The 19485-nt window shown below is 40.6% G+C and overlaps 1 protein-coding gene across 1 annotated transcript in view; it reads left to right on the top strand.

Annotated features, from left to right (window-relative positions):
- Positions 1–19485, top strand: part of PIGG (phosphatidylinositol glycan anchor biosynthesis class G) — a 44994-nt gene that overhangs the window by 23376 nt on the left and 2133 nt on the right. The window contains exons 7-12 of the mRNA XM_056574916.1: positions 2770–2987; positions 4109–4390; positions 9470–9918; positions 11661–11852; positions 12830–13139; positions 15178–15341. Of these exons, the coding sequence (XP_056430891.1) occupies positions 2770–2987; positions 4109–4390; positions 9470–9918; positions 11661–11852; positions 12830–13139; positions 15178–15341 (1615 nt within the window). The remainder of the gene's footprint in view (positions 1–2769; positions 2988–4108; positions 4391–9469; positions 9919–11660; positions 11853–12829; positions 13140–15177; positions 15342–19485) is intronic.

The raw sequence follows: 19485 nt of genomic DNA, 5'->3' as shown, positions 1-19485 counted from the left end.
CAGTGTGGATGCCACAGCTACCAGGCTGTCACCAGTCTGTCCCTGACTTAAATATTTTTTTTAACAGTTGCTTCCTGCAGATTGGCATATGTACATTTTTAGTGGTGCCTTGCCGCAAATAGACTTATATATACACGTCCATTCTGGTCCCAAGCTCTGTAGCTGTGCGGGTGGTGACCAGCCGCGGGACCCAGCTGCCATGTATTGCCAGGCATCCGCCGCAACTGTCAGAAACAGAGCTTCCTGCACTCATTCACTCATTCAGATTGTCGTTGACTTCTGTCTGGATGGAAGGAAGTGCAAAAAACTTACTATAAATGTTTTGCATGACTGCATAACCAATAACAGTCAGGGGCAATTAAAGTTAGTTTACAGCCCTCTGCACACCACAGAGAGCGGAGGAAAAGTGTCAGAGCACTGTTCTTCTTCTGACAGGTTCCCCTTTGAACTTTCTGAGAACTACAGTTTTCATTTATTCCTCCCATTCTGTTTTTCCCCTTTTTAACTCATTGTTTTCTCACGATACAGCTATGCGGACTTAATTCAGTGGAACTATTTTCATTTCTAGTGGGTCTGAACATGTTGCTCACTGAGATAAATTCTTGTAAGGCTGGGTTTACACCACGTTTTTTCCAGGGCTGTGGAGTCGGTAGATAAATGTTCCGACTCCGGAGTTTTTTTGTGCTTCCGACTCCGACTCCTCTGTATTAATATGTGAATGTATTTTATACATTTCTTGAAGGAAAGAAAGGCAACCTACATGTCATTACTGTCTGGGAAGCCAACAGTCTACCGTATTGAACAGTTTGTGTGCTGATATGCTGCTGAAGATAGGGCAGTGGGAGGATCCAGGAAGGGGCATTTATTATAAAACATAATTTTCCTAGTAGAATCCCATAGTCAAGTTTAAAGGGGTACTCCGCCCCTAGACATCTTATCCCCTATCCAAAGGATAGGGGATAAGATGTCAGATCGCCGGGGTCCTGCTGCTGGGGACCCCCGGGATCGCCACTGCGGCACCGCGCTTTCATTACTACACAGACAGAGTTCGCTCTGTGCGTAATGTTGGCCGATGCAGGGGATGGAGCAGCGTGACGCCATGGCTCCGCCCCTCATGACATCACGCCCCGCCCCCTTAATGCAAGTCTATGGCAGGGGGCGTGACGACCCCCACGCCCCTTCCCATAGACTTGTATTGAGGGGGCGGGCTGTGACATCATGAGGGGCGGAGCCATGATGTAACGATGCTCCGGCCCCTGTATCGCCCATCATTACGCACCGAGCGAACTCGCTCTGTGCAGTAATGAGCGTGCAGTGCTGCAGCGGCAATCCCAGGGGTTCCCAGCAGCGGGACCCCGGCGATCTGACATCTTATCCCCTTTCCAAAGGATAGGGGATAAGATGTCAGAACGCCGGGGTCCCGCTGCTGGGGACCCCCGGGATCGCCGATGCGGCACCACGCTATCATTACTGCACAGAGCAAGTTCGCTCTGTGCATAATGACGGGCGATACAGGGGACAGAGCATCGCTACATCACGGCTCCGCCCCTCATGATGTCTAGGGGCGGAGTACCCCTTTAAGCTAACAATCGAGTTTACAAGTTTTTATAGCCTTAGCTGAATGGCAGCAGTTTTTTCAATGGTTTCCAGCTTCAGCCTTGAACTATTTACCCTCCATTCCCTTCACTTATACAAGTGTCTCTAGTTCTGCAAAAAACATATTTCCTTAACCCCTTATCAATGAGAGGCTAGGTTACCCATGGGTTCCCTGTAACAGCAGAACACAACACTATGGAAAGTATAAGTATTGCCACTCCTAATTGTGCGTTGTGTGCCAAATAGTAAAGCACATGAAAAGCATGCTTCTTCACAGTCACTTAACGTGTTCGTTTTGCGGTTACATGAGGCACTGCATGCATTGGTCTTTATTCTTAAAGTAGAGAAGTCATTAATTATAACTTTTTGTGAATTGGGACATTTAAACTTGCTTTTTTTTTTTTTTTATTCCAATCTAAATTTAGTAGGAGTCGGAGTCGGTGCATTGTTTGCCGACTCCGACTCCAGGTACCCAAAATTTCGTCCGACTCCTCGACTCCGACTCTGACTCCACAGCCCTGTTTTTTCAATACAGTTCCGTATCAGGTTTTTGATTTTTTTTAAAACGGATTCCTCAAAACCTGACTAAACTGTATCAAAACGTGTGTACAAATTCTTTTGAAAACCGTATACAGTTTGAAAAATAATGTCCGGTTGCATCCGTTTTTTAAGAAAAAAGACTTATACGTTTAACTTTTCACTCCATTGTGAATAAAGTTTCACTTGTTTGATTGAAATTCCAAGAAAAAAAACTGTGCAAAGTCAAAAACGGTATGGTGAAAACCTGATGGAACCGTATGCACATACGGTTCTGTACAGTTCCCATTTACTCCCATGTTAAAAAAATAAATAAAAATAAAAAAAAAGTATACGGTTTAATGCGGTTTTTCACCTGGACCAAAAACCGTGGTAGGCCACGGTTTTCTGTCTGGTAAAAAATCGTATGGTTTGAAAAACTGAGACAACCGTCTACATTATGTTGCATATGGTTTTGTGTCTATGGGCACAGTTTTCTGTACGGTTGCATACATTTTTTTTTTTTTTTTTTTAACGAAACCATATAGCAAAACCGTGGTGTGAACCCACCCTAATTTTGAGCTAAGCATGTTTTCCTATTTATGATCTTACCTGCTGAAATGTACCCAATTTTATTTTCATTGATTTTATTTTAAGATGACGGTGTGGAACAATTTAAGAAGGCAGAAAAGTTACATGCTAATTGGATTAAGCTATACCTTGAAGGGAATACATCAGAAGTCCTCACCAACCTTGGCAGAAAACTGATCAGACAGTATTTAGAGGCGCTGCAGAAACTAAGCTCTTCATTAAGTAAACAAGTGGCAGAGTATGACATCTACTCAATGACCGTTGGAGCCATTATAACTCTAGAGGTAGATCCATGTCCTCTAAAGTTTTCCGTTTTGCAAGATTGTATAATGTTTTGCTTATAATGACATGGTCAAATTGTAATTGCACAGCTGTGGCGTGTTATTGATATTATTTATCCCATCACCCCTTGCTGAGCAGGATAATCTAAATGCATTATTGGAGTATAGCCAAAGACCATGTTAACATGCTGTGAGTTAAGGCCGACATACACTTCAACGTACATACACTTAATGGTCCAACGTGATCAACCATTGACTATGTTTGGGCTATTTCACAGACCTATAGATTTATTTAGTTGGGCTCAAAAACACAGTAGACTATGCTTTTGAGTCTTGGTAAATAACCTTATCTGTGCAGGAAATTGGCCCAAACGTGGTCACTGGTTTTCTACTTTGGGTCCATTAGTAGTACACTGCGGTATACAACAGCATTCTCCGGAGATGTGGAAATCCTATTGCCCGACGCCCAGGACATGCAGGTGATTTTTGCTGACATTTAGCCCTGCTTCAGGCTAGCAGAGCTGGACTGACAACTCTGAGGCACTAAGGGTGTATAGAGCAGGCTAATAGCCGGTATGCGGCGATCACCACTGCTGACTATTAACCCTTTAGATCGGGACCTTTTTAACCTAGTGGTCTAGTAGGGTCGATCGCCCATGAATTAATTAATATACAATGTCATCAGATATGAATTTATTCCATACACTGCATCCTCCACATATGAATTTATTACATACACTGTAACCTCCACATGTAAATTTAACCCCATACACTGTAACCTCCACATATGATTTTTTTCCATATACTGTAACCTCCACATTTGCCCCATATTATATTATATGTATACAAGTATGTCCACCTGTACAATACTTAACTAACAGTGTGCTAGCTCCCATCTCACCATTGCTCCCGCGCCAACCTTGCTAGATGTCATGCTCTGGCCTCAGCTAGCGATGCGTGGCACAGAGATACAGATGTAGACCATGTGATTACGTCCTGGAGAGAGCTTTTGGTTCAAGAACAGAAAACTACACAACTCTATTTTATTTTATCTGTCTATATGAGATTCTGGCCACATGTCTTATATACTTACAACAGTTAGCTGGTATATTTTCTTTTTGCAGATGTTCTTCCTCCTTATCCTCGCCATTCCAAGTGCTTTGAGCAGCAAGGCTGAGTTTGATCTGCCTCTAGCTTCACCAGTCTTTTCACTCTTCTTTTACCTGACATGTCTTGTGCTTGCTGCTGTCCATGTTGTTGTATGCACATCAGCTGAAAACATGTGCTTCTTCTGTAGCATATCATGGATGATGGTGATGGGCATTATGGTGCTCATGTCAGCACTTCTCTGTATTCTTCTATCAATCTTAGGAAAGATTATTTTGAAACCTAAACTATCTAATGAGGTGAGTACAATTAATAGAATACCATATAAGGTATGTGGTGTGCCTGTTATTTATATTGTATGTATTATCATTGGAACTACAGTCAATAAATATTCTCCACCTTGCACATGGGCGTGTATATTTATAATTTTCAAATTATTTAAATTTTCAACTTTTCCTCTCCACAGGAAATAATTTTTATATAATAATTTTTTAATAATTCTTCCCCCCTAATCTCTATGTAAATATCATCTCTAACACTTCAGACACAAGCCGCATGTCTGAAATGTCAATCACTAAAAGCAGAAAGTGAGAGGAGGCTTGGCTCTGAAAAGAGCAGATAAGAAAATCCCTTTAGGGTAGGGGCACACATACGCTGTGTATAAGCTACATTTGACCCTACCCTTTGAGTTAACTTATTGTTTTCCATCTAAATTAAAACATATAAAATATGTGTGTGTGTGTATCAACCTTCTGTATTACAATGTGAATAAGTGCCAGTAGTCTGGAGACTGTTCAAGACTCTACGTAAACAGATAAGAAAATGAACGCAGCACTCCAAATCGGATTTATTCATCCATGTTCTGCACTGTGTGAACACGGATAAATGAATCACTGATGTATCTGGATTTCTTTGGAGTGCTGTGGTTATTTCTTACCTATTAACATAGAGTCTTGACCAGCCTCCAGACTCCATACCTTGGGCAGCCGTCCATTCCGCCGGTTGAATTTCACTGCGGACATTGCGCAGTATGCACAGAGCAGCAGAATCCCATTGAAAACAATAAGACTCTGCTGCAAGCAAATTTCGCTGGCTAAATGATGAGCCCTATCTTTCTGTGCAGATGATTCGGAGAGCTGTGTGAAATAGAGCTCTGACAGCTATAAATACATGTTAAGATATTTTTTAGCACAGATTGTTGGATCCATATCGTGTCAAAGTTTAACATTCACTGTAAATCCTTAGCGTAATGCACTGTACATTATCAGTTCTGGGACTATGTATTTCGCATCAGATGCTGTAAATGTACGTCACAGGGATAGTATGGCAGCAGCAATGTCCACATTGAGACTCTGTGATGCAGTCATTAAATGCCTCACTTGGGTAGGCAGAAGGCCTAAAGCAGTGTAATATGATGTAGCATTACAACATAGTATTGTTGCAAAGCATTTTGTAAGTAGTCCGAATGTATGGTCTAAAAAACATTATGGCTCTCAACAAAAGATTTAAAAAAAGAGTAAAACTTGACAGAATTGCTGTTTTTCTTGTCAATTTCACCTAGAAATTTTTGACACATATATGTACCCAAAAAGGATATTACAAATTTAAATGGACACTGTCAGATGCAAAAACTTTTTATATGTTGTACATCTTGGCAAAAAATGTACCATTCTAATATACTTCCTAAGAAAATTATATTTCCTTGTAATAGAAATCATGGCTTATAAAATCATGGCTTTGTCCAAGCTGAAGCACAGGCATGGATAAAGTCCAGTAAGTGAGGGTGGGCTAGCACTCCTCTGTGCTCTCTCCTGCCTGATAGCACTCCTCTGTGCTCTCTCCTGGCACTCCTCTGTGCTCTCTCCTGGCACTCCTCTGTGCTCTCTCCTGTCACTCCTCTGTGCTCTCTCCAGCCTGATAGGACTCCTCTGTGCTCTCTCTCCTGCATGATAGCACTCCTCTGTGCTCTCTCTCTCCTGCATGATAGCACTCCTCTGTGCTCTCTCCTGTCTGATAGAACTCCTCTGTGCTCTCTCCTGTCTGATAGCACTCCTCTGTGCGCTCTCCTGTCCTGTCTGATAGCACTCCTCTGTGTTCTCTCCTGCCTGATAGCACTCCTCTGGGCTCTCTCTCCTGCCTGATAGCACTCCTCTGTGCTCTCTCCTGCCTGATAGCACTCCTCTGTGCTCTCTCCTGGCACTCCTCTGTGCTCTCTCCTGCCTGATAGCACTCCTCTGTGTTCTCTCCTGCCTGATAGCACTCCTCTGTGCTCTCTCTCCTGCCTGATAGCACTCCTCTGTGCTCTCTCTCCTGCCTGATAGCACTCCTCTGTGCTCTCTCTCCTGCCTGATAGCACTCCTCTGTGCTCTCTCTCCTGCCTGATAGCACTCCTCTGTGCTCTCTCTCCTGCCTGATAGCACTCCTCTGTGCTCTCTCTCCTGCCTGATAGCACTCCTCTGTGCTCTCTCTCCTGCCTGATAGCACTCCTCTGTGCTCTCTCTCCTGCCTGATAGCACGCCTCTGTGCTCTCTCTCCTGGCACTCCTCTGTGCTCTCTCCTGGCACTCCTCTGTGCTCTCTCCTGTCACTCCTCTGTGCTCTCTCCAGCCTGATAGGACTCCTCTGTGCTCTCTCTCCTGCATGATAGCACTCCTCTGTGCTCTCTCTCTCCTGCATGATAGCACTCCTCTGTGCTCTCTCTCCTGTCTGATAGCACTCCTCTGTGCTCTCTCCTGTCTGATAGAACTCCTCTGTGCTCTCTCCTGTCTGATAGCACTCCTCTGTGCGCTCTCCTGTCCTGTCTGATAGCACTCCTCTGTGTTCTCTCCTGCCTGATAGCACTCCTCTGGGCTCTCTCTCCTGCCTGATAGCACTCCTCTGTGCTCTCTCCTGCCTGATAGCACTCCTCTGTGCTCTCTCCTGGCACTCCTCTGTGCTCTCTCCTGCCTGATAGCACTCCTCTGTGTTCTCTCCTGCCTGATAGCACTCCTCTGTGCTCTCTCTCCTGCCTGATAGCACTCCTCTGTGCTCTCTCTCCTGCCTGATAGCACTCCTCTGTGCTCTCTCTCCTGCCTGATAGCACGCCTCTGTGCTCTCTCTCCTGCCTGATAGCACTCCTCTGTGCTCTCTCTCCTGCCTGATAGCACTCCTCTGTACTCTCTCTCCTGCCTGATAGCACTCCTCTGTGCTCTCTCTTGCCTGATAGCACTCCTCTGTGCTCTCTCTTGCCTGATAGCACTCCTCTGTGCTCTCTCTTGCCTGATAGCACTCCTCTGTGCTCTCTCTTGCCTGATAGCACTCCTCTGTGCTCTCTCTCCTGTCTGATGGCACTCCTCTGTGCTCTCTCCTGTCTGATGGCACTCCTCTGTGCTCTCTCCTGTCTGATGGCACTCCTCTGTGCTCTCTCCTGTCTGATAGCACTCCTCTGTGCTCTCTCCTGTTCTATCAGACAAGAGGAATGCTAGCGCACCCTCACTTATTGGAATATGTCAATGCCTGTTCTTCAGCTTGGACAAAGCCATGATTTTATTATGATCCATGTTTTCTATAAAAAGGAAATAACATTTTCTTATGAAGTATATTAGAAAGGTTAATGTTTTGCCTAGATGTACAACATATAAAAGTTTTCGTATCTGGCAGTGGCCCTTTAAATTGTCCTGCAAAAAACTATGCTTTAAAAAAAAAAAAAAAAAGGAATGACTTTCGGAATGTGAGGTAATAAGAAAAACTTATGTCCTCCTATGGCCCAAAATATCTGTGTCCTGAAAGGGTTAAGATGGCCAGAGACTTGAGTTAAGTGTTTCTCCGTGATTATCATCCATGAATTGCACACAAATGTTTATGCAAATTTCAAGTCAGCATCACTTTTAGGCTATGTTCACATAGTGAAATGTCCGCATGGAAAATTTCTGTGTGGACATTATACTTAGGCTACGTTTCGACTTGCTTTTTTTGTGGCCCAAAAAAATGCAAGAAGAAAATGCCAGAAAAAACTCCACAGCGTTTTCCTGTTTGGCGTTTTTTTCTTGTGTTTTTTTTTTTATGAAGTTTTTTGCCTTTGAGTGGAAATTGCATTTTTATCAAAAAAAGATGCAGTAGTGATGGAAAAAATGTACTTCATGAAATTTATATTCTTTATAACAAAATTTCAATACATTTTTAAACAGGGATCAATCTATATGTGGGCGGGCAAGGGACTAAAAATGTAGCGTCAATAATAAAAATGTAGCGTGTGTGTGTTTTTCACTTTTGTTTTTTTTTTTTATATATTTTTTTTAGGTAGTAGAAGAGCGGCCGGTCGCATCTATAAATTATACAGGAGGATCTCAACGGGTGTCAGAAGTGATACCGGGAGCGATCTGTCAATTAGTACAGGTATTACTGCTCCCATCATGGAACAGTGTGTTCCATGCTGGGAGTAGTAGTACTACCTAAAAAATATAAACAAAAGTGAAAAACACACACGCTACATTTTTATTATTGTCAGCTACATTTTTAGTGCCCTGCCCGCCCACATAAATTTATCCCTGTTTAAAAATGAATAAAGATTTTGTTATAAAAAAAGATAGATTTTGTTAAATACAATTTTTTCCATCCCTACTGTATCTTTTTTTATAATTTTTTTTTAATGGTACCCTACGAAATTTTATTTAAAAAAGTATCTCCATCACTTATCATTCTTTTTTGGACTTTAGAGATAACCGCCTGCAAAAACGCCAAAGTTAAAACCCACATGTTGTATTTCTTGTTTTTTTTTTTTTGTTTTTTTTTACTCCCATAGACTTCTATTGGAGAAAAACGCCACAATTTCAGGGAAAAAAACGCCATAGGCTCAACATGCTGTGACTTTGCAAAACTGCCAAGGAGCTAACAGTGAAAAAATGCCAAAAGGATAAAAAAAAAAAAAATATGCCAAACTGAAAAACGCAAAGTGGAAAAAAAAGTAGCGATTTCTCATTGATTTACAGCTAACATCTGGCCGCAGCGTTTTTGCACTTTAACTTTTACATGCATAATAATTACAGATGTAAAATTAAACTACATGTAAACTGACAGACATTCCCATTGAATTCCATACAGTTTTTGGAGGTTTTTAATGAAAATAAGTCCCAAAAATAGTGTGTGGACATAGTCTGAGGAATATAGTCTAATGCTTCAGCTGCCACATGCAAATTAAACTATGCTCACATGTGGTGGGCAACGTCAGATAAACTGTCAGCATACAGGTATAGTTTTATCCTTATGTGGTTGCTTCCCTAATGTGGAATATTTTCTTTTGCTATTGGGTCATAACATGTATTTATGATATCCTTGGCTGATTTTACATGCTCTTGCACTACCTTTTTCATGTTTTTTATTTGTGACTTTAATGTTTTTCAGAAAAAAACCTCTGACACGTCAACATGGTCAGAACTAGATCTGCTTCTGTTGGTGGGAACACTTGGCCATGTTTTGAGTATGGGGGCAAGTAGCTTTATTGAGGAGGAACATCAAACCTGGTATTTTCTTGTCAACACATTATGTTTAGCTCTATCGCAAGAAATGTGTAGGAAATACTTTCTTGTAAAAAAAAGAAATAATGTAAACACTGAAGACTCAGACCATGAGGCAAAAGGAGAAGTTTACATTGATGAAATTTATGATGCACACAAAAAGGAGTTAAGAGAAGAAAAGTTATCAATTTTACAACGTTTTACTAAAGACAATGAAAAATGGATTTCGTTGACAAGTCCTGGTGTTATCCTGATATTTTGCCGGTTATTACGTCCTTTAAATCAGACTGGAGTTCAATGGATACATCGATCAGATTTTGGACACTGGTTGACAAGGTAACCATGCAATTTATCTAGTGAACAATCTGACTATTGCTCAGTAAATCCCCCCCTCTAAGTATATGGGAACATCAAAGACCAGGACTCTGCTGCAATGGAATTTCGAAGCGGAATATTTCTGCCGGATTCCGCTTGGAAATTTTGATGTGTGAATGGAGCCTTAAAGTGTACCTGCCAGGTCACCCAAAAAAACCAAAACTGTTATATGTTCCTTAGTATCTCATCCTGATCATGTACATGTAATCTTTATGTGCCTATGCCACCCAATATTTCTCTTAGAATTCACATGATTTACTTGGAATGAAAGTACTTTTCATTTACAGCAGGGGGGCGGGTCCTCATTGTGATGACCACTCCCCATCCCTCACTGCTCTGGGAGCGGTAACTCTCACCTTTCTGGTTTTATGCTCTACACACACACATACACACTGTGTGCCTACAGATTTTGCAACACTACAGCTCCCAGCATGCCCACACATCCTAGGAGTTGTAGTTTTGCAATAGCTGGAGGCATATGATTGGTAAAACTGATTTTCAGCAGTGTTGCTGCAGGCTGTGTTCCTCGATTTGTTGCAAAACCACAACTCCCAGCATGCTCACACATCAGTTGGCTGTGCAGACATGCTGGGAGTTGTAGTTTTGCAATAGCTGGAGGCATATGATTATAGTCCCCCTGTAACACACACACATTCACTTGATATATTCACAGATTTATACACATACATATATATATCCACACACACACACGCACATATATATAATATATAATATATATATATATATATATATATATATATATATATATATATATATATATATATACATACATATATATACACATATGCTGGGACACTTACTTTAAAAAAAAAAAAAAAAAAAATCCTCCATTCAGTCTCCTGCTCTGTCACGGCAGCGGTTAGCTGCCCCTTCCCCCCTCTCCTTCTCTTCACACAGTAGACAGTGAGGGAGCCTGTGCTTCTGCACCTCCCCTCCTCTCCACAGGAGCACGCAAGCAGCAGCTTTAGACCTGCAGACCTGTCAATCATGAAGTGTGTCCATGACGTAGGTGATGACAAGTGGACACAGCAGGTCTAGTATGTATCCCAGGAAGCGGGGGGCAGTTTTTTGACTGGCTTTTTCAGTATAAAATACAGAAAAAAAATTTATGAAAGCAATTGCAAAACCTATTGGTTCTGCATGCTTTACAACATATCAAAAGTTTTTATTTCTGACAGTGCCCATTTAAAGAGTTTTCCAGCAACAAATATATGTATGACACATTTCCAGTAAACTGTGACATTTAGAATGTCCCATACATTAACCATACATGGTTTACTTAATGCTGTGGGCAATCACTGGAGCTTCCCTCATGTATGGCATGTGTCCACTGAGGCTAGTGATTGGCTAGTGATTTTTGTGGACATTTAACATTATATGACTCTAAAAAGTATTGCATTACGGGACATTCGCACATAATGTGTTTATTTGCTATAGATTTGATGCGGTGTTCAACTAGTTATTTGTATTTATTCAACTGCAGCAAATCTGCAGTGAATATGGTATGTGTAAATGTTCCCTAAGGGATAAATTCACCAGTGTGTGTTGATATTCTGCTGTGACCTTAGAACACTATTTCTTTTAAAGGACTATTGCTGTCTAAGTAAATTCTTGTGCGTCTCCTCTGATATTACTCATATGCCATTATCTCTTTTGACTAGACTTTTTCTTTATATTTACAGCTCTGAACACAAGGCTGAACTGTCATTTTTGGTAGGAATCTGCTTAGTGATGATCTTTATTTTAATTCAAGGAAAATGCTCTTTAGTTTCCAAAGTAGCACTGATGTTTGGATTGCTGGGAGTTTATAGTTACAGAGCCGCCATAGGTCATGTTTTGTATCCGTGGCAGCAAACTACTAAAGACATCACAAAGTGAGTATATGGTGGATATTTTTTCCCTTTAAAATCTCATTCATTTCATTATATATTTTGTCTAGCATACATTCTGTATAGCTGCTGCCCATGCACATCACATGAACAGTTAGTTGCATAACTGCAAGTGCCACACAACAAGAGCATCAGCTGAAGATCTCATGTGCATTAGAAAGCCGTTTGCATGCATGGCTCTGTAGTACTGGAGGAGCATGACCTCGGTATGCCTTAGAAGGCCAATTTTTTGTGCAGTGTTGGGTGTTTGCCTTAAAGAGATTTCATTGTATTCATTAAATGGAAAGCATTATTTAATAGTTAGAAAACTGTGTTGAAGGGGTAGTCCAGGGAACCGAACTTATTAGACATTTATCCCCATCCGCAGAATAGGACATAAGTATCTGATCGCGATTACTGCTGGGACCCCCCCCTCCCATGATCTTCTGTACTGGACCCCGGTTACTTATGCGTCCTCTGCACTTTCGTGCACAAACACAAGTCACAGCTGCCTCAGCCAATCACCGCCAGGACATTTCTGGGGCTGGGCTGTCAATAGCTTTCGTCCAAGAAAATAGGGGCTGCTCTGCTCCGAGGACGTGTAAGTAGCCAGGGCCTCGTAAGGAGATTGTGTCCCAGCAGTAGGACCCTCTCTGGGGGGATAAGTATCTAAAAAAGTTAAGTTTCCTGGAATACATCTTTTAATTTTGCACAGGGTAAATAATGCTAAGCAGTGTTAGCATTGTGTGTTAGTATATGTAGTACAACCAGTACGTCTGCAGATACTAACATCACTTCTGCGACCTAGAAGATGACCACTTTTGTTTGCAGGAAAGCCTAGGTAATCAGATCGTAAGGACAAGTGGGGCCTGTTGCTTGTCTGCTTCCATAAGTCATTTAGGCACTGCCTAGCAAGCTTGGTGCCCACATTTCAGTAATGTTTTCTAATAAGCTGTGATTTTATTTATTTATTTTTATTACAGAGGAATCACCGAAGCTCGTTTTGTCTACATATTTGTACTTGGGATTCTTATAACTGGAATAAAAGATTTGTTGAAATCTCATGTTATGTGCACAGATCCTAAAGCAAAATCTATGGGATTATGGGAAGTATATAGTGGATTGATCCTTCTTGCAGCACTGTTATTTCGACCGCACAACCTTGTGGTTTTGGTATTCTGCCTCCTCATCCAGATTATTCTAACAATGTTTATCTGGAAAAAACTGAAGTATGATGCAGCTCAAATCACTATAATGCATTATTGGTTTGGACAAGCATTTTTCTTTTTTCAGGTAGGTGACACAGCAGATATACTGTATCTTTTAGGCTATGATAATGCAATTCTAAAAAAAAAAAAAAAAAAAAAAAGTGTAAGCATGTTTGTTTCAAAAGTTGTAGCAGAAAGGGTAGTACTGGAAGGCCCTGCATCTCTTCTCTCTACACACATATATGATTGACAGATTTCGTCCTATGCATAGTGATGGGGGGGGGGCAGAGCGGTGGTGAATGTTTCAGATAGCCTTCTGCTCGCTTGCAGGTGTAGGTTCTCAAAATCTCCTCAATGTAACGGCATAAGGGACACATGTAAGCAGGGGAGCATAACATAGCTTACTGATTTCCTTTTAACCTCTTAGAAGACGAGGAGGAATAAAATAATTAGCTCAGTTATTAATAGCCATAAGTGTTTTTTTTTTTTTTTTTTTTTTTTATCCACAGAGTCCTTTATTTTGGGGGCCTGTTTTTTCCTTCTTAAATGGTGCACTTTTCAGTAAAACGGACATGTTGGGCCTCATTTACTAAGCTGAAACCGACCGTTTTTTGTCTGGTTATTTTGGCGCAGAGTGTCTGAGACATGTCTGTGCCAGTTTGTGACATTGTGCGCCTGAAAAATCCAACAAACCCGACATTGCACTGTGAAAAGCCAAAAAGAGGGGGTGGTCTGTTGCAAAGGGGGCTTGGCCGGCCCGTAAAGGGGCGTGGTTTCTATTGAATTCACAGAAAACCCTGTGGATAAATGGCTGGAAATATCGACCTAGAAAAAGCTGGTCAGAAAATGTTCCCGACTTTTCCCACTAGGAAAAAACCAAAACTCTTCGTAAATGAGTCCCGTTATCTTTATTCTATAGATCATATAAATATAAAGTTTTATTTTACCACTTAAAAATGGAAACTTCAAAGAAATATGCTCAAAATTGCCCAATTCAGACCCCTATTCCCCTGTTTCTGAAATTAGAAGTTTTATTTTTTGGCTGACTGTCTGTACCTGACAATATGGATGAGAACTTTATAAAAAAAAATAATAATCATAACCCTGGAACATAATTCGCCTCCCTTTTACTTCCCCTAACCCTAACATTCACACCCTGTTGTGCAATAAAGTTCTCACTCATCTGACTATTCCAAGAAAAGTAACGGGTAAATGGGTAACGTGTCAAAGTAGGAATGTCGTTTATAGTGCATGTTTTAGGATCTCAGAGGGTCAGAAAAGTATATTGGGGGAGATTTATGAAAACCTGTGTAGAGGAAAAGTGGAGCAGTTGCCCATAGTAACCAATCAGATTCCAGCTTCATTTTTCAATAAAAAAAAAGGCTGCTGAAAAATAAAAGCGATCTGATTGGTTGCAATGGGCAACTGAACCACTCTTACTCTACACAGGTTTTGATAACTCTCCCCCTATAACTGGAAGTCTCCTTCTGTTGCAACAAAAAGAGAGGAAGGTATCAGTTATTCCTTTAGGGTAGGGTCCCCAGTGTATTTCACGCTGCGGATCAGTCTGTGCACCGACCCATTTTGTGCCTCCAGCTGTTGCCCTTCCGCCGCTATGAGCAGCCACTCAGGGCCAGCTGGAGGCACAAAATGGGTCGGGTCACTGGAGGATCAGCAGTGTGAAATACACTGCGGATTAGTTATGTGACCCTATCATAATACTTTATTTTTTTTATTCCTTCATTTTGTATGCACTTGAGGCATTGTTTGAGTTACAAAAAAAAATAAAAAAACAAAGAGCATTAGGCTCTTTTCACACTTGAGGGTATATGTCGGGGGACTCCCAACACATGGCAAACTGACACCACAAATGTGGAGGGAAAAGAGCCATAGAACGTGCCACAAAAACGTCACTTATGATTCCAGCATAAAGTTACCAGTCCATCAGATTAGTGTTTTCAGTATTATTATAATATATACACACACACACACACGACTAATTGACAGTAAGGTGTTTAAATTGCTCAACCATCTACACAAATAAGATATTGCTGCCCTCTTGCATTGTGATGACTTTATAATGCTAAAGCATTGTCTTTTTGTCTTTTGTTTTTTTTCTTCAGGGAAACTCCAATTCAGTTAGTACTGTGGACATTGCAGCTGGTTTTGTTGGTCTGGAGAACTATATCGAAATACCAGCCATTTTACTTACTGCATTTGTGACCTACAGTGGGCCGTTCCTTTGGTCTATACACCTGTTAGGTTATCTCAGTGGAGAAACCAAGAAGTAATTATTCTATTAATAAAACGCTATTTAACCTAGTAAAAGAACTTTAGGATGATTTCACAGTATTCATTCATGTCAGCCTTATATTGTATTTTTGAGATTTCAGTATTTTATCATTTAGTTGGCTCTTAGATTATATTTTGTAATTTGCTGTTAAAGAAATACAAGACTTCTGGTTGCCACAATCAGGCTTAGGCTATGTTCACCCCACCAGAATTTCCGAGTGGCATTACACGTGAATATTCCGCAAAATTTACTGCACATTATGTGCAATGGTATTCAGCTGTCCCAATCATACAGACGTGTCTTTAAATTTTGCGGAATTCTGTTCAGTGTCCCATTGAATTTAAGCAGAAATTGTGTTTTGGAATTTCGCAAATCACAGAAAATCCTCATTCCGCTTTTCTGCACAGAATTTGAGCACATAGCCTTAGCGTCCTTTTTACACTGCAGAATTCCCACTACTTCTCCATGCCAAAAGCATGTCACATGAGTAATTTGACGCACATTCAGGTGGAAATTCTGCCTGGGATCCTTGTGAAATCAAAGCCCCATTGATGTCAAAGGAAGGTCCTCATGAGGATTATTTTCTGCTTTATGAAAGGACATGTCAATTCTTAAAGCAGAAAATAATCGTTGTCGGGATCTTTCATTGACATCAATGGGGTTTTAATTCTACAAGGATTCCAGACAGATATTCCACATGGAAATTCAGCTTGAATCTGCTTTAAGTTACTTGTGTGCCATGGTTTTTGCATGGTGAAGTAGAGGAAATTCTGCCATGTGAATTTGCCCTTATGTTTGCATGGCCGAATGTTCACCCGGAAAATATCTAGACAAACATTCCTAAGGCAAGGGGTGCCGGCAGAACATGCCAGCGCTAGGACCACTGTCTCCATTGACTGCAATGCATTTACGAGCGAATTTCGCAGAAAGAATTGACATGTCATGTTACGGACATTAAGACTGGAATTGGAATTTCTGTGGCAGATGTTTCCTTTGTGGAAATTCCGCTTTGTGCATAGTGCAGCAGAATCCCATTAAAAACAGAATTTCCGAGTGGAATTTTTCCAGCAGATTCTGCTTAGAAATTCTGCTGCGTGAACATGCCTTTTTCTGCATCTTTCTAGACATTTATGGCATATCATGTGGATAAACCACAGATGTTTGTGATGGGAGTATTATTTTAAGGTGTTGTCCCTTCAGAAATACTTTATATTAATCTTTTATTTTAGAAGAATTTTTTAATAAAATTTTTAGTATCTTACCAGAAATACCTGGAACTTATGATCATCTATTAAAAGAAGTCTAAAATTGTAAGTGATTTCCATTGAAATCACTTGATCATAGCATATTTCTATTTAATTTAACATTTCTAGCAGTAGTATTGATCTGTATAATAGTACACAAACCAATCACATACGACATGTAAAGTTGACAATCAATATTTAATCGAATATGGTTGTCCCTTTGCACAATATAGCAAATGAAGTTTCGCTTTACAAAGAAACAAACTAACATTTTGAAGAGCAACTGTCATTTCAGAAAACTTTTGACATGGCACACAGACATGTCAAAAGATCTGATTGGTGGGGGGGGGGAATCTCAGTGCTGAGGCCCTCACCGATCTCTAGATAGAGTTAGGAAGAATACGATGATGTGCACTCTCCGTCTTGGCATTTAGTCCAACTCATTACAGGATGGAGGTTCAATCTTAAGAATGTTCAAGACTACCTATCACCATCTAAACTTTCCCTAATCCCCCTCCCCATCTGTACCTGACTAACTCTGTCCCTGCATTTATTTTGCTTTAAAAACTCCTAAAAATACCTCTTTTCTATGCTCTCCAGTAGCTCAATTCAATGCACAGAAGGTCGTCATAGCAACTGCAAGTCGTGGAGAGAGCAGCATGTGGAAAGTGGATAGAGGGGAGAGGAACGGAGAAAAAGAGAAGAGGGAATGTATCCTCTCTGTTTGCTCCCTGCTTGTGTATAAGCTGAGTGCTCCCCCTCCGTCCTGCCTGTCTGACTGACAGGCTGGGTGCTGCACAGAGCAGATTTCAGACTGCTTGCTGACAGGATTGCTAGGGAGACCCCTAGTGGAGAAGTTTTTAAAGTAAAAAAAAAAAAAAAAAACACGAAAGGAGGAATTTTTTTTAATTAAAAGCAATTAAAAAGTTATTCAATAGGGCTTTATCTTTAATATATAAAAAGTTTGTTTAATGAGAGGTACACTCTAAGTCTATGAAGCATGACTGCTGCATTGAGACAGATTGTGTGCTGAGCCGGGAAGTGAAGCACACAGCTGCACACTTCTTCCAGGTATTTCTAGCATTCAGTAGGGGTCTTAAAACTGAATTTATGTGATGTCAAAAGTGTTTTTTTTTTGTTTTGTTTTTTTACACAGTAATGATTTAAATATGTTCTGTCACCCTTGCCACCCAAACCCTCCCACCCCACAAAAAATGTAGTGTGCACTGTCCAGCGGAATTGTATGCAATGCTGCTGCACTGGAATTTCCTAGCGGAATTTTAAAACAGAATTCCACTCTGAAATTCTGTAGTGTGAAGCCAGCCTTTAAAAAAAAAAAAAAAAAAAAACTGATTCAGAGTTTATTATAGTTTTTTAAAGGGGTACTTCGCTGGAAAACTTTTTTTTATTTTTTTTAAATCAACTAATGTCAGAAAGTTAAACAGATTTGTCAATTTCTTCTATTTAAAAATCTTAATCCTTCCATTATTTATCAGCTGCTGTATGCTACAGAGGAAGTTCTTTTCTTTTTGAATTTCCTTTGTCTGACCACAGTGCTCTCTGCTGACACCTCTGTCCATGTCAGGAACGGTCCAGAGCAGGATAGGTTTGCTATGGGGATTTTCTCCTACTCTGGACAGTTCCTAAAATGGACAGAGCTGTCAGCAGAGAGCACTGCGGTCATACAAAAAATAAATTTAAAAAGAAAAGAACTTCCTGTGGAGCATACAGCAGCTGATAAGTACTGGAAGGATAAAGATTTTTTAATAGAAGTAATTTACAGATCTGTTTAACTTTCTGGCACCAGTTGATTAAAAGAAAAAAGTTTTCCAGCGGTGTACCCCTTTAAGGTCGAAAAAAAGATCACAATCCATCAAGTTCAACCTATATTCTTATTTTGTCCCTCCTGTGTTGATCCGGAACAAGGCAAAAAAAACAAACTGTATGAGGCAGATACCAAACACCCCATACATTATTAGCTTTCTACTTACATTTTCCCACCACAAACTTTAGGAGTCCTCTCCATATTATTACCAAGCTTAGTAGTCCTCTTTAGGCTTGTAAGGAGATTTATCAAAACCTGTCCAGAGGAAAAGTTGCCCATAGCAACCAGATTGATTCTTTCATGTTGCAGCGGCCTTGTTAAAAATGTAAGAAGCGATCTGATTGGTTGCTTTGGGAAACTCAGCAACCTTTTCTCTGGACAGCTTTTGATAAATCTTCCCCCATAGTGAGGGAATGCTAGTGAGTAGAAAGATAAAAATTACAGATTTGAAAACTGTGTCCTTTTAACCTATTTGGGGGGAAAGGGTGGTTGGAGTAGACAGTGAGTTTTCAATTTTTTAGCTTTTGGATGAAACCTTTTTGTAATATTTTATTTACAAAATAAATGTTTTAAAGGGGTACTCCAGCATTAAAATATTTATACCAAATCATGCCCAGGCTGGCAGCATTTAAAAAAAAAAAAAAAAAAAAAACCTCTACTGACCCCGAAGGCAAAAAAGAAGTAGCAATAGGTAAATAGTTTATTTTTTTTTTCTGGCAACCTGGGCATGATTTTGAAAAAAAAAAGTTGGAGTACCCCTTTAGATTTAATTATGGCATAATAAACTGGCCTAAACATCCTTCCATTTAGCCCTTTTGTAATGTATTCAGTAGGGATCGACCGATATCATTTTTTTAGGACCAATAATCGGTGGAGGTTAGGGCCGATAGCTGATAACTTATACCGATATTCCGGTATAAGTTATCGGCTATTTATCCCCCCGCGACACTGCTGCAAATCATTGATTTAAAGCAGGCGCTTTAAATCAATGCACTGCAGTGGCTTTTGCGGTGCCATAGGCCGCCGCCGCCACCCGCTTCTCTCCCCCTGCCTGTCCGGGGGTCCTAAG

Source organism: Hyla sarda, chromosome 1 (genome assembly GCF_029499605.1).
Source record: "Hyla sarda isolate aHylSar1 chromosome 1, aHylSar1.hap1, whole genome shotgun sequence".
NCBI lineage: Eukaryota > Metazoa > Chordata > Amphibia > Anura > Hylidae > Hyla > Hyla sarda.
Note: the sequence above shows the minus strand (reverse complement) of the source record. Positions and strands in the feature narration are given on the sequence as shown.